This window comes from Mirounga leonina, unplaced genomic scaffold (assembly GCF_011800145.1).
Source record: "Mirounga leonina isolate KUSES-001 unplaced genomic scaffold, KU_Mleo_1.0 Mir_127, whole genome shotgun sequence".
NCBI classification, from domain to species: Eukaryota; Metazoa; Chordata; class Mammalia; order Carnivora; family Phocidae; genus Mirounga; species Mirounga leonina.
The window spans coordinates 73276316-73292726 of record NW_023270316.1 but is presented as its reverse complement, the minus strand read 5'-3'; the positions used below and the strand labels follow the sequence as shown (position 1 = coordinate 73292726).

Genomic DNA, 16411 nt, shown 5'->3' with positions numbered 1-16411 from the left:
TTCATCTAGTCAGAGGAAGGGGTTGGCACAATTCTTAGTATTTATCACAATTAGAATTCCTCTCTTCATCTGTCTGAAACAACAGTGAGGGGGAAATCAACATTCTCTGAGCATTGGTTATGTGGCAGGCTCTGGGTTAGGTGTTTGTGGTCACCCAAATCCTTCAATCTTTTTCACATGAATCTATGTTAAGGAAGGCCTTCCCCCTTCCTATTCATCTAGGGTTGACAGTTTTGAGCACTACTAACTTGAATTTTGTTGATTTGGGCCTGTTGACATCTTTTAAAATTCAGGCATCAACTATCATAGCTATCACACACAGACTTGCTATTCTCCCAAGTTTGCAACATCTGTGCATTTGGTCGCCATCCAAATCCTTGATTAAAAAGTTGAATAACACAGGGTCAAGAACAGAACTTCAAGGTGGCTCCTAAAAAACCAGCCTGACATGGATCTGTTAGTCAAAACTCATCATTTCTGGTTATTCAGCTAAAAAGCCACTTATCTCTAGGGTTTTATTTTTCTATCTTAAATTCTCATCTATCAAATGACTTTACAAACATCTGGCCGAAATCCAGCAATAGCCATGTGCAAGTATGTAGCTTCATATCATCTCTGTGATGTGGGTTGTGGAATATCCTACAATTAGAAGATTTTCCCTTCACAAATGTGTGGTTGCCAGTGAAACTCAGAGAAAGCAGAGACCAAATAAAATACTGTTGCTAGATTTTGTAAAAATAGCACCAACATAGTAAACTCTACCAAATCTTTAGCTAAATATATTTTGTACCAATGCAGTCAAGACATGACTGCAATTCTTTTCCTTCAAAACCAAAAGGGAATAAATCACTGACAACTCAGATCACACTGAAAATACCTACTCTTTTTTTTTTAAGTATTATGTATGTTAATTACCATACATTACATCATTAGTTTTTGATGTAGTGTCCCATGATTCATTGTTTGTGCATAACACCCAGTGCTCCATTCAGTACATGCCCTCCTCAATACCCATCACCAGGTTAACCCATCCTCCCAACCCCCTCCCCTCTAGAACCCTCAGTTTGTTTGAAAATACCTACTCTTAATAATGTTCTAAAATTTATATTATTTTTAATAGTGATATTGATGTAATCTCTTAGAGTATTTCTCTTCAAACTGCTCAAAATGCTGCACAGCAAAAGGCCCTGAGGGTATATGGTTCTCCTTTTCAAAGAAGTTATTTAATAGAATAACGTGTGTGTGTGTGTGTGTGTGTGTATCAGGTGGGAAAACCAAAGCTACACACTGTTACTGCATTTAGTTTGCTAAACTAAAAGCACAAGCTAGCTAGCTCTTTGGTCTGTAATTAAACCATTTTAATGACTCTAAGGTATTTTCAAATTGGCTCACAGTATTATTTATGCAGCTTATACGAAGTGGAAGATAACCCGGCAGTAAAAAAACACCAAGTAGCCTTCTTTCCAAGTGTTTCCTTTTGAATGACCATAAATACTTCATATTTGGACAAGTGGTGTGGCTTTACTTATTGGCTCCAGCATACCAGCCAAAGGCCAATGAGAAGTCAGGCCCACAACAGGAGAGACCCTTTGTGAATTCACTAATCAGGTTATGTGCTCATAGTTTTCTTATCAATTTGAAATCATTAAACTTGATTTTAGATTGCCATTGTTAGAGTTATTAATATGTATGCCTCCATAAACAATAATAATGCACTGGAATTACTACAATGCAGATTTATAGCTTTGAGCTAATTCCCCAAATTACAGCCAACAATTTCAGATAATTAGATTTTTATTTGAGGTATATGGATTCAGTTATGTTATTAAACAATTCTCCAGAGCAGACTGGTAAAAAAGCCTACAGACGAAATATATTAGCAAACAAAACCCAAAAACTGACCTCAATTATACTCAAAGAGATGCAAATAAGAACAAAGCATTTATTTTTACCTTTAAAATTCAGAAAAAGAATGAGAAATGTGTAAAAATGTTAATATCCAATGCCGGCACACTGCTGGTAGCAAAGAACAAAACACACAAAAATAAATGTATACTCAAATTATAGCCAGAAAGGCCAGAAGTGGAGGAAAAAAGAACACTATGTAAGCTGCAGAAAGGGCAATCTGGTTCTTTTGGTCTTGGCCACCAGGGTGTCAAAATACAGGGTAAGGTGTCCAGAGAGCTGTGCCAACCTCAGAGTACTAATATAATAAAATGACATCAAATACAGTAATGCCGTAAATAGCTAGCTATGCTTGGATCAGAAAATGGATTTTATATAAGCTGGATTAGTTAGGCTTCCTGTATTCTCCTATTTCCTCTTAGGATTTAGTAAAGAACAAAACACTGGAAGTTCGGTCTGTGTCAGCCAGACTAAGTGCAATGAAGGAGGGGAGTGTTGAAGCGGAAATAAAATACTGCAAGAGGCAGAACACAGATGGGAATGCAAAGCCAGGAGCCCCGAAAGGAAAGGTCAATCCTTGCTGCTCTGGGAACTTAGTCTGTCTTTTTTCCCCATCTGGACATTTCTTTTGAAGAGCTAAAAATCCTAGAGGTTCTAAGTTTTGTTTTGATGAAGGAGACAGCTATTCCCGACAGGATATTATATCCAAATCCACTCTTTTATTGATTCAGCAAGTACTTCCTGGGCACCTACTGCAGGCACAGCACAGTGGGAGGTCTGTACCATAATATGTACCATTAAGGTGGCGGCAATCGCCATAGAAAGACAGTGCATTTGACTACTTCTCTGTGACTGATGATGTGTGAGGTGGTGAAGGGAAAAGCAAGGAATGTTGTGGGCACCTAAAGTGAGGAGAGGTCTGAACCGGTGAAAATGGCAGGGTGGGGCTTTCAGGATGAAGGTGGCGAAGCTGCAGCACAGTGGGGACAGGCTGGAACGTGGGAATAAGCTGTCTGGAGAGAAGCAAGGAGATCGCTAGGTCCGCTTTCTCTGCTAGATTATAAATTCCATGAGTGCAGGGGCTGCTTTCTGCGCTTAATTATATCCTCAGCTCCGAGCACCATGCCTATAACGTTTCAGCAGTACACAAATGGCTATGGCTGAAAGAAAAAGCAAGGGTTGAGGTTGAGGTGACAGACCACAGATGACCCGATTAGATTAATCAGTCTAGACTTGATCCTCTGGTCAAATCTTCCCAAGGAAAGCAGAGTCACAGATGTATTAATCTGGCAAGGGTCGCGCCGGAGTTCAGAGCAGAGAGCAGGGAGGCAGGGGTGTTGATTCTGCTGGGTTAGACGTGAAGCAGTGAGGGCGCAGACCAGAGGTGGCTGGGAAAACGGAAGGGGTGAATACCAACAGACCGTGGGGAAGGACTGAACGGTGAAAGAGGCAAGAAGTCCTTGAGCTTGGGTTCCTAGAAGACACCTTTTCTCATTCATGACTATTTCTTCTCTCCTAAATATCCATTTTTTTTTTAACTTCAAGTATCACACTTATCTGGGTCGTATATGCAGGCCAATTTTCACATAAACTCTCGTCCTATATAGGAAAATTCTGGCCATCCCCACCCCCTCAGTGTCAACATGCCCTCTAATATAACAGCATCGTGTCGTAAGCTAGATCTTTTGTTGGAGTAGCTTTTTCTCCTTAAAGAGTAGAGGGAGAGGGTAGCATCAAGGGTTAGTGCAGAGTCAGATCTCTTTGAGAGTCACAGCCAACGAGAGGTGGCCATGATTTCTCAATTCTACCTTAAGTTCAATGGTGTAAGTTTTAAGTCACTTGTGCTGCATGATCTGTCTTTTCTAGATTACAGTCATCAGTGGAGAGAAGGGTAAGTTAGACAATGAAGCTAACGGATGGTACACTGGACTAGGGATACAGCCAAGGGGACAAGAGAATTTAGCAGTGAAGGTGGCCCTGAAATAGCCAACCAAGCCAGGAAGAATCCAGCTGGCCCAAAGAGCCAAGCACTGAAGCTACACGTGGGATCAAATTTAAGATAGGGAGAAAAAAAATACATTCCATGTGCTTGGGGAAGTAGAGGAGAAATTACAGATAAATTCTGATCTGTTTTGCATATAAAAAACAGTAAAACTTACCTTTATATAATTCAGATTCTGCAGTACCACAATTTCCTAAGTTTTAAATTTATGAATAAGAGCAAAAAAGATGCAAGTTAACAAAATAATTTAAAATTGATACCTGAAGAATCTGGTCTCCAGCAAGGAGTCTTCCGTCTCTGGCGATTACCCCATCCCGATAGACTTCCTGGATAACAATGTTAATCAGTGGCGTTTCATTGCCGCCCACAATGCTAATTCCTAACTGAATATAAGGATTAGACCGGTGAATTTCAATCGTGGTAATTTCGCCTTCCGGTAAACTAACTGGCTGTTGCGTAGCTGCCAAGTTAAAAATGAGAGAGAGAAAAATAGATGGAAAGAAAAACGTTTTATATTTTGATGATCTTCAGGTAAGTAAGTTATCATCTATCATTAGTTATCAACTTATGTTAATAGATGATTAATAACAAAGCAATACCACTGGATAAGAAAAACAGAATGACAAAAAACATCTATAGGTTAAGATTACCAAAACATTTCCTCTTCTAAAGGTGATCAGTAAATAATCAACAAATAACCACTATGTATCAGATCACTAGGGATGACACAGTGACCTGATAAAGAAAAATACAGACAATGTCATCTTGTTCTAATTGATCAGAGAAAGTTTGACCCATGAAACAACTGTAAATAATGCAAGGCAGTACATTAAAAAAAAAAAAAAAAAAAGACGAACTCTGTGGTATACAATCACCATAGTGGTTGACAAAGTAACCACATTAAGCTCTAAGGAGAGGAGGGTCTAGATCTGAGCATTAGGAGATGGAAAAAGTGTTATAGCCGTGGTCGGGAAAACTTGGATTTGTAGCAAAATTTCGAATGTTCATAAGAGAAAATCATATTTAAAAGTAAGACGTAGGGCCAACTATCAAGATATGCCCAAGATCTATGACTACAGACTCTCTGCCTATTTGCTGGTGGGTCGTGCAGACCGATCAGTGGCTGCTACCAAGGACAGCAATAGTCAGAAGCATGGCCGTGGAGTCAGACACCCACGCAGCCATTTCCTGGCTCTCGGACTATGACCATTGATTTCTCAAGACTCAGTCTCCTCACCGTTAAAAGAATCCACTACTGGTACAAGCATTTAATCAGTTAATATATGTCAAGTGCTTGGCACAGTGCCTGAAAGAATAAGCACCTAGGCTGAGGTATTACTTTTGTTGTTCTCGATGTTGTGGATTTCTTAGTCAAGAAGCAACAGGCTTCAAAACAAACAAGCAGCAGCCTATTAATGGCCAGTGAATTCATGGACTACAACGGAAGAGGGGCAGGGGGGAGGATAACCAGCCTCGGGGTAAGATTCACCTTCTGTTTCTAAACTGGAAACTGTTAGAACTGTACACTTAAAGGGTGAATATGCAGTATGTGAAGCCTATCTCAATAAAATTATTTTCTGCAGAGGAAAAAAAAACGCATGTCGGGAAAGTAATAGGGAGTAGTGGGAAGAAAGGAAATGTCTGATTTGCAAACAGAGATGAAAGCCAAAGCAAGGTGAAGAGCACATACTGTCAGTGGCTGCGTTCTCCTCGAAGGCGGGATTGTCCAGGCCAGGCTCCTCAGTCCACGCAGGAAGAGACGCCGACGTCACATTGCGCTCAGCAGGCTCCGTGCCTGTCCCTGAACAGTCCGTTTCAGGTGATAAAGTACCTGGTAGATCTATTATAGTGGTTCCGTTTTCATTCTCAATCTCTGTCTGAGTTTTACCAGTTTTCCTCCTCTCTAGGGCAAGTCTCCGATGAGAAGCTCCAGGACATCTAGAAAGAGACCATCAGGTGGTTCCCAGATGATTTGAAAGGAAAAATGACTAATAGCTTGTGCTACAACAACAGAATAGCCATGGCTTCGAAGCAAAACTCACCAAGAGGTAATCCACAAGTAGTACGTAATTCTGATTTTAACCTCTGCTCAAACGAAGTTCCTACCACACTGCAGAGCTAATTTAAAACAAGGCATAAGGCACAGTGGCTTTGTGCGTATTTTAAAGAATACTTCAATAAAAAACTGTATTCAGATATATACTAGTACTAGAAATATACCAGTACCAATATTTGCTACACTGCAAATATTATTCTGACATTCTGATTACATAACCCTCTTTTCACAGGTGAAACGGCTTAACCACAGGAGTGGAAACAGCAGACTTCTTCCACAACGGGCTCTTGCATCCCGACTTGACCTTGAGTGACACTGTGTCTTTCCGCTCTCACGGCCAAGGATACACGTTCATTTATTAGTGAGTAGCAATACTCACTAAGCTCTGCCACTTGCAGGAAAGCATGGCCAAGGCCCAAGAGGTTGCGTACAGTGGGTGGTGGTCTTGCATCTAGCGCTGCAGACTTCATTCAATGACAATATCTTTAAAAATCTAAAATTTCATTAAAAATTAAGTACAGGATTAAATTCAATGAAAACTGAAAGCTATCCCTTAACTGTAAAAGTAATATATTTCCCCTCACAAACTAAGATAAGCTGTGGGTTTCAAGTTCTTCAGAAAGATCATTATAGAATTTCTTTATTCAGTTTTTTCTCATTCCTTGTTTTCTCATCGCCTTGTTAAGAAAGGGGACAACTGATGTTTCCTTCTACACTGTTGTGCAGTACTCCAGGAAATGTTCCTGCAAGGACCTGACGAGTATCTTGGAAAATTGTATCTCTGAGAAAAATGATTTTTGTCAAGTAAGCAGATTTAATGAGAAATGCATTTTTAAAATATTTCATTCAATAAAAAAGTGGTGACAAAAACTGGATCATAAAAAAATATTTGAGACTAAAGATATAGGTAAAGATTCAATTCCCCAAATGCATATCACACACTGGTATCCACATGGGTGGGTAACAGCTAGTCTTTGATAGGGAGATGGACTAGGAACAGGAAGCGGGAAGGAAACACAAGCAGAATGTGCACAGCTGGGAAAGAGCCTAGCTAACATCTTATGCAAGAATAAATTTAAAAAGGGAAACCTGAAGTTGTTAGAGAAAGGTAAAGAAACAGGTGTACTTCCATCCCAATGGGACAGCAAACTGCTAAGAGGGACTAAATAAAGGTATTTAATTGATATCACGTAGAAATATGGAAGAACGTGCTCATCCAGCACTCGAGGAAGGTTACAGAGAGCTGTGCAACACCCACCTTTAAACAGATGGGCTAGCTGCTCAGAGACAGAACAACTAGCCAGGAGGAGACCATGACAGAAAGACCTCAAACTAAAAAAAGGAGGCTACAAAAAGAGTGTCTACAAAGTGTCTACAAAGAAAAAGTGGCCAGTAGTGTAAATGCCACAGAAGAGGCCAATAAGGTAAAGAGCAAAGAGCGTTTCTCTGATTTGGCGGTTAAAAGGTCATGGTAACCTTAGAGAGAACACTTTCGGGGATGAGCGCAGAAGCCCAGACTACAGTACAAGCATTTCTGTTCACAGAGTGTATGCCTTCTATAAAAACTGCACACTAAAACTTACCGGGCTTGAGGGAAAACGAGGATTGGGACAGATGATTCAAAACCTGGGCATCTAGGGAATGGCTGCTAATGGGTATGGGCTTTCTCTTTGAAAATGTTCTAAAAATTCGGTGATGATGGCTGCATGCTTCAGTGAATATACTAAAAGCCATTGACTTGCACATCTTAAAAATAGGTGAATTTCACGGTAGGTGAAATATACCTCAAAAGAACTATTTTTTAAAAGACTGTTAGGGAATGAGTAAATCAGAGCAGGCCTGGAGCCACAGACAGCTCAAAGCCATCGTTCCTCCAGTCTGTAAACACTTGGAAGTGAAAGAGAAAGGAAGAATCATTTTTTGAGTGTCTAATCTGTGCCAGCCACTGTGGAAAGACCTCTATCTACCATATTTCATTGAATCCTCACAACCACTCTGTTATCCCTATTTGACAGATGGGAAACTTGACACTTGACTAATAAGGCAACATCACACAGCTGTTAAGTTGAAGAGTCAAAATCCAAATAAACTCAGATCTGATACCAAAGACATCTGCTCTTTCCACTACATCATGCTAAATTCATTCTTTGTTTTCTTAAAGATTATTTATTTATTTGAGAGAGAGAGAGAGAGAGCAGGGGAGAGGCAGAGAGAGCAGGGAAGGGGCAGAGAGAGAGGGAGAGAGAAACTTTAGCAGACTTCTGTGCTGAGCGTGGAGCCTGATGCGGGGTTTGATCCCAGGACCCTGAGATCATGATCTGAGCCGAAACCAAGAGTTGGAAACTTAATTGACTGAGCCACCCAGGCACCCCTTTGCTAAATTCATTCTTATGGCGTTCTTTTTCTAGGCCAAAGTGAATTTGTTCCACAAAGTGGTGTCCAGAAGCACAATCAGAGAGTATGAGAATGAGAAAGTCCTGAGTGAAAATTAAAAAGCAAACAAAAATCACAAACAACAAAACTGATGCATCCTTTTAAATGGAGCATTTAGTAAAAACACCACAAACCTCAACTGGCATCAGGGGTTAACTTGGCTTATTAGAGCAGGTAGGTCAATGTAGCAGGAGGCTAGTATAGAAAATATTAACAATGAATAGAACCAGGATGGCTGGTAATCACTGGAGGACTGGTGGCAGGGGGCGCAGAGCTCCGGTGTCTGGTTGTGGGTGGGAACTGAAACCGCACTGCTACCAACAAGACCTTGAAAGCTGCACGTTACCAGTCTTGAAGGGGGCCACACTGCGGCCCGCGAGCCATAACAAACCAGTCAATTACTCGTAGTTTGAGGACTCTGACAGCAGTGACGATTTTGTTTCTGCAACTGCACCTTGAAATAAGAAGCCCAGAACAACACCAGAGGAGTTAAGAACTAGAAACACCAAAACCTAACACCGAAGAGTCTCCAGAAAGAAGACATTCCATTACCAGAGAAAACCCCTAGAGAAGGATGGCTTTGGATGAAAAGCTCTGCCAGAGAGACGTGGAGTCATACTGGATCTATCAGTGAAGCAACTCCAACAGTCACCGTGCATGTGGAGGAAGCTCAAGATAAAAGCAAAGGAAAATGGGCAACAGTGAACAGAACAATGAAGACGTCTCCCCACATCTCCAACTGCTGTGTAACCAGTGATTATTTAGATCTGGGTGAGATTCCAGAGGAAGGGGATTTTCACGGTGTTCCCGGAAAAGAAAAGCAGCAGTGCATGCCAGGGTACGATAGAGGAAGACCCACAGTGGCGGGGGCAGGGCGAATGACTCTGAACTAGACTCTGCAACCGGTGAAGAGTCTGAGGGCGATTCTGATTTTAGTGAGAGTGAAGACATGATGTAGATTTCCCTATGAGAAAGAGTAAAGTTAAAGAAATTAAGAAGAAGTGAAGATAAAATCCCCAGTTGAAAAAAAAAAAAAGAAAGCTAAGTCCAAGGGTAGTACGTTGAAGGCCCGTAGGAAACCATCACAAATAGTCTGTTAGCAGGAAGCAGAAACCCAGGTGGGTCCCACCAGTGGTGTGCAGAAGTAGCAACAACAGAAGGAGCCCAGGTGCAGGAGTGCCTGCTAAGGCTCCAGATCAGTCCCCACCTTGGCTTGTACAGATTAGCAGGAGTTAAACCTCTGCATCCAAAGGCAGCCAGGAGCTGAGTGTGGTAGTAAAGAAATGTTTCATTAAGAGAATCAGTTTTACAAGTGTTTATACTTGATGTGTGTTTCTGTTTACGGAGGGTATCTAAAATAAAGGAATCCTTTAACGTCATATATATGACCTCTGCCCGTTCTGTGATAATGTTCTCTGAAGCTATTCAATACTTTGATAAGAGACTTGTTTACAAGAATTATACTGTAATATCATTTCCTTCTGAAGAACATATTCTATTTTTCTTATGATTGGTAAGTCATTGTCATTAAGTGGTTGTCAGTTTGACATGGAAGAAGTCCACATTACATGATGTTCTTTTCTAGTAACATGAAGTTCCTTTCTAGCTTGGTCTAATTTATGGTACCTTAACTTGAACTGTTTAGAGTTTATCTAGGAAAAAGGAAACATTCCCATTTTTTTCCAGGGGACACTTCTGAAATCTTACTTAAGTTACATTGCCAATTTTGTTGCAAAGGTGTTTCATATTTTAGCCACATATTTTTATAGAAAGAATTCAGAATTATTTTACACATTAAAATGGTTGCTCTAAATGGCATGTGTCTCCTACTTAGAAGTGAAGGTTTACTGTATAACAAATAGAATGTAATGACATTTTATAAAGCTCTCATTGTCAAAACCTTTAATAAAAGCGAAAAGGTTTTGATACACTCTTTTCCTTGATACCATTGTATCCATGTCTGTTATATGATTAAATGAAAGCTTTGGGGGAAAGAAAGGAATAAAAATAGAAAAGAAATGCATGCAACATCTAATTAGATCAGAGTAAGCATGTGCTGACACAATGCAGGCGGAAGGGGCGCTCTGAGACAGTGGGACCTGTTCTACAAAAAAACACAAAGGACACTGTGACCTGCCATGCGCTGAGGGCCATACCACCCTATGGAGGTATCTCTATATGCTGGTGTGTCTTTTAACTGTCTTAAATAAAACCAAAAGGCTCTTACAGCAAGCAGAGCCAACCTTTCCTTTCCTTTCCTGCTGAAGGTTTTATACCTCTATTCCCACTATTCTGGCTCTCTTTAGGAAGAAAATTACATTGAACTAACTTGATTTAAGATATAGTAGCATCCAATTAAAAGAAAGAAAGAAAAAGGTATAGTAGCATCATTTCCTGATACAACAATGATTCTAGGAAACATGCAGTGTAACAGAACACACTGTATCATTAGTACTGGTGGTGGTGTGGGTGGTGGTGGTGGTGGCAGCAGAATTTAAAAAAAAAATGATTACAGTAAGTACCAGCACAATGCCCAGGTACTTAATGAAACTCAAAAGAACATGAGCATCTTAAAACCAAGAAAAATGATAAAAATTGTTACGAATTAAAATATTCAAAAATCAATTCAAGTACTATCAGTGAAAATGGTAGATTAAGAATGTCTGTGGAGCTAGAGTGTATTATGCTAAGCGAAATAAGTCAGTCAGAGAAAGATAAATACTGTATGATTTCACTCATGTGGACTTTAAGAACAAAACAGATAAATATAGGGGAAGGGAAAAAAAGAGAAGGAGGCAAACCATAGGAGACGTTAACAATAGAGAACAAACTGAGGGTTGATGGAGAGAGGTGAGCAGGGGGGATGGGTTAAATGGGTGATGGGGATTAAGGAAGGCACTTGTTGTGTTGAGCACTGGATGTTATATGTAAGTGATGAATCACTAAATTGTACTCCTGAAACCATTATTACACTATAGGCTAATTAACTAGAATTTAAATAAAAAAATAAAAAATAAATAGGTGATGGGTATTAAAGAGGGCACTTGTGATAAGCACAGGGTGCTGTACTGAAGTGCTGAATCACTATATTGTACACCTGACACTAAAATTATACTGTATGTTAACTAACTAGAATTTAAATAAAAATGCACAAAAAAGAATGTCTGAAAATCCTCTCCTCCATAAAGCAATGAGAACTCTGGCAAAATTCACTGGAACCAACTATTTCTGAGCTCTGGAAATTAGTCAAAGTTCTGCAGCAATCTGGAGTGCATTTATTCAAAGAAAATGGTGGAATCTCAGTAGGAACAGTATGCCCAGAGAGCTTATTAAAAATGTCTAGCGTTCAATATAAAATTAAGTAACATGCAAAGAAACAAGGAAGTATGGCCCATATATAGGAAAAAAATAGCAGAAACCATCCCTGTGGAAGCCTAGACATTGGCCTTAGCAGACAATGCCTTAAATCAGGCATTACAAATATGTTCAAAGAATAGACAAAATCTTTCCTAAAGAAGTAAAGGAAAACATAAGAGTGATGTCTCACCAAATAAAAATGTCAACAAAAAAATTTAAGTTATAGTAAAGAACCAAATAGAAATTCTTGAGTTTAAAAGTATAATAAATAAAATGAATTCACAGCAGATTTGAACAGGCAGAAGAAAGAATCCATGAATTTGAAGATAGGTCAATTGAGATTATCCAGTCTGAGGAATAGAAAGAAAAACAATGAAAAAAAAAAAAAAGGACAGAACCTCAAGGACCTCTGAGATACTATCAAGAGTATTACTAGTAGTATGCAGAATTGGAGTCCCACAAAAAGTCAGAGAGAAGAGGGCAGAAACAATATTTGAAGACATAATGACCAAAATCTTGCTGAAGTTGATGAATCTTGAAAGCAGCAAGAGAAAAGTACCTCATATCACATACATCTCATCCTCAAAAAGACTGACAACTGATTTCTCTTCAGAAACCATGGATGCTAGGAGGCTATAGATAACACAAAGTGCTAAAACAAACACTGTCCACCAAGAAGCCTATGTCTAGAAAAACCATCCTTCAAAAACAGGAGAAATGAAGACAGTCCCAGATGAAGACTTTGTTACTATCAGACCTGCCCTACAAAAAAACACGAAAGGAAGTCTTCCAGGCTGCTATGGAAGGAACTTAGTACCTCATACCCACACGAAGAACTGAAGAGCACTGATAAGGGTAACTATATAAACATAAAAGCATAAAAGTAGTTTTTGGTTCATAACTACTTTTTTGTCCTATCTGATTTAAAAGACAACTGCACAAAGAAATAATTATAATTGTTTTGATGGGCAAATGATGCATAAAGATGTAATTTGTAAAACAATAACAGCACAAAAAATGGGGAAGGAACAGAGCTATCTATGAGCTGAGTTTTTATACTCTAGTGAAATTAAGTTTGTATTAATCTGAACTAGACTGTTATAAATTAAGATGTTAATTATAATCCCCGGGGCAACCACTAAGAAAACAATTAAAAAATATATATATATGAACAGAAATGACAAAGGAATTAAAAGGGAATACTAGAAAATACACATTAACACAAAAGAAGTAACAGAAAAACAGAGAAACAAAAAAAATGACAGAATAGCAAAATGGCAGACATAAATCCTGCCTGATCAGTAATTACACCAAATACAAATAAATACTCCAATTTTACAGTGATGAAAGGTTCGATCTATCAAGAAGCTGTTAACAATTATAAACATAACTAACAACAGACCCTCAAAGTCCATGAAGGAAAAAATGACAGAATTAAAGGAGAAATAGACAATTCAACAATAGTTTAGGACTTCAATACCACACTTACAATAATGAATTGAACAAACCGACAAGAACAGGAAAAGAGAGACTTTAATAACACTACAAATCAACCAGACCCAATGGACATCTGTAGAATAGTCCACCCATCAATAGCAGAAAACACATTCTTCTTCAGTATACATGGAGCATTTTCTAAGGGTAGACCATGTGCTAGGTCATAAAAAAAGCCTCAATTAAATTTAAAGGACTGAATTACACACAGCATGTTCTCTAATCACAATTAATTAAAAATGGATCAAAGACTATAAAAGTCTTAGAAGAAAACAGGTGTAAGTCTTTGTGACCTTGGATTAGGCAGTGATTTCTTGGCCATGACACCAAAAGCATAAGCAAACAAAGAAAACACAGAGAAACTGGACTTCATAAGATTAAACCCGTCTGTCCTTCAAAGGGCATAGGAAAGTGAAAGGACAATCAACAGAACAAGAGAAAATATTTGCAAATCATATATTTAATAAAGCTCTAGTATCCAAAATATATACAGGATGCTTACAACTTACAAAAACAAACAACCCATTATAAAAATGGACTACTGAAGGGGCGCCTGGGTGGCTCAGTCGTTAAGTGTCTGCCTTCGGCTCAGGTCATGATCTCAGGGTCCTGGGATCGAGCCCCGCATAAGGCTCCCTGATTGGCGGGAAGCCTGCTTCTCCCTCTCCCACTCCCCCTGCTTGTGTTCCCTCTCTCGCTGTGTCTCTCTCTGTCAAATAAATAAATAAATCTTTAAAAAAAAAAAAAATGGACTACTGATGCTGAGCATTCATTCACGTGCTTATTGTCCATTTAAATAATCTTCTTTGGAGAAATATCTATTCAAATTCTTTGCCCATTTAAAATTGTGGATTACTTGCTTTTTTGTTAGAGTTGTAAAAATTCTTTTTATATTCTGAATACTCTCATCAGGTATATGATTTGCAAATATATATCTGCTTTTTACATTATACATAAGAAAAGTATACTGGTAAGAATGTTCCAAACACAAACCCAAGCCAAAGGCAGATGCTTAACCGACTGAGCCCCCCAGGTGCCCCTGAAATTCTATGAATTTTAATGAAACTTATCAATTTCTATCAGATGAGTGAGACTGTGTGCAGAGATGGCACAGTCAGAATAATCATATTCTGTGACTCATGGTACCACTCAGTAGCCTGTGTTGGTTTTAAAACATGGCTGCAAATGTTTGACCCCCTCCCATCACAAAGTGAAGCCCAGGTTCCCTCTCCCATTGAATCTGAGTGGATTGCTTCAAACACAGTGACATAAGGGATGCTATGTGACTTCAAGGCTAGTTCATACAAAGCCATGCAGATTCTGCCTTATTCACTGGAACACTGAATGCCACGTAAAAACTTTAAATACCCTGAGGCTGCCATGCTGGAAAGGCCACCTGTAGGCTCTCCTAGCTGAGCCGGTGCCTCTGGTTATCTCCATCAGGGTGCCAGACATGTGAATGAAGAAGCCATCTCAGAAGTAGATTCTCCAGTTCCAAATGCTGTAGTCCCTGGCTTTCAGTTCTTCCCTGCTGTGGCCCAGATAACACATAACAGGGACAAGTCATCCCTGCTGTGCCCTGAATTCTTGACTCACAGAATCCATGAGCAGAATCAAATGCTTGTTTTATGTCACTATATTTGGGATGGTTAGTTTCTCAGCAACCGATAACCAGAACATAGGTTAACAATTTAATTGAAGAAACATTAGCTGAGTGTCAGTTTTGGGCAAAGGGATGCAAAGACTAGTAAAGACAATATACAACCCAGCATTAGATTCTAATTTGCTCTCAGCTTGCAGAGACTACGTAACATCAACATTTTTAACTGAGAAACTAGAGAAAGGTCAGGCTGTTCCACCCATGTCTGTTCCGATGGGATATAAAAATTATACTCTATAATTTGCCTTTTTATTTTTCATAGTCAATAATCACTCTTAGCTGTTTATATCAAGCAAGTCACTTACCTTTTCAAATCATCCACCTTTTTCAATTGTTCACTTTTTCAATCATTCACTATACAGGCCTAAGATGTTTTGGAAATGATTGAATGAGTAGCTCAAATATTAACAAGCTTACTTGGAAAATGGAACTTGCAACTGGGCATGACTGCTTAGCCTTTATCAACCTACAAATGAAAGAAGTTTGCTGTCCCCAAGTTTTTACATCACCAACATAAACTGCTTGATCCAAAATACTAATGATACTTCAATTACATATTAAATTCTTGTAGGCATTTTAGTTAAGTGAATGTTCCTAAAAATTTGTGCAACATTTACCTCACTGCTCTCAAAATAATTGGTAACTGAACATTACCATAATTGGTAACGAGACTTTGTTCAGTTCTTCTGACATCCTATAACTGATGTTCATAAGAGTCACAGAAGAAAACTATCCCCTAAAAAGAATAGTCCAACTGAGAGAAATAAGGCAAGCCTAAGATATTCCTCAACCTCAGTAAGTAGGCCCCACCCAGAAGACCACATTCACAAGTCCAGCGTCGATTTGCACCAGGTCTCTGCTGTCGTGCTCAGATCCTACACCTGCTGGTGACTGAGGACACACGGAAACCTAAGGCCACATGCACTTTCACAAGTCTCTGTACCTACCCTACACGTTTTCTTACCTCCTACTAGACAACACAGCTTAGATTTAAACCTTTTCTATAAATCTTCCTGTTTCTGACGATGTAATAACATCTTGTTCTTTCTCAAATATCTTAACAATTTCTAATGAGTATCCTTGTTTTCTAACACTGATATTTAGGAACAGAAGGACCACATATACTCATGTCTATAGGAAACTTACTACCACAGAGTAGTAGGGAACATGATTTGACCTGTGGTCAAGTCAGCGCGATATATTAGAATGGTAAGTAAGAATATTAGAAGTTTAGGCCTAACTATACCATTAACTAGCTCTAAATCTTTGTGATTCAGTTTCCTGATTTGTAAAGTGAGGGGATAAGATTAGATAATCCCCGGCAATTCTATGATACCCCATATATTGTACTGTGAATTTTTTCACAGCAATCCCACCTTTCTACTGCACAAGTGGCTGAACTCTGAAATCTAGAAATCAACACATTTATTTCTGTCATATTATATGATTCTTCATACATAAAACATAAGAGATGTATTTTAACCCTTCCTAAGGGTATAAATAA

General features: G+C 39.0%; 1 protein-coding gene and 1 pseudogene across 5 annotated transcripts in view; one reads left to right on the top strand and one right to left on the bottom strand.

The window, feature by feature from the left end:
- LNX2 (ligand of numb-protein X 2) overlaps window positions 1–16411 on the bottom strand; it is a 79570-nt gene that overhangs the window by 17191 nt on the left and 45968 nt on the right. For all 5 annotated transcript variants that reach the window (XM_035003637.1, XM_035003639.1, XM_035003640.1 and 2 more), the window contains 2 exons: window positions 5598–5845; window positions 4168–4367 (listed from right to left, as the gene is read on the bottom strand). In XM_035003637.1, coding sequence (XP_034859528.1) covers window positions 4168–4367; window positions 5598–5845 — 448 coding nt within the window. The remainder of the gene's footprint in view (window positions 1–4167; window positions 4368–5597; window positions 5846–16411) is intronic.
- On the top strand, window positions 8628–9496 carry LOC118009623 (annotated as a pseudogene).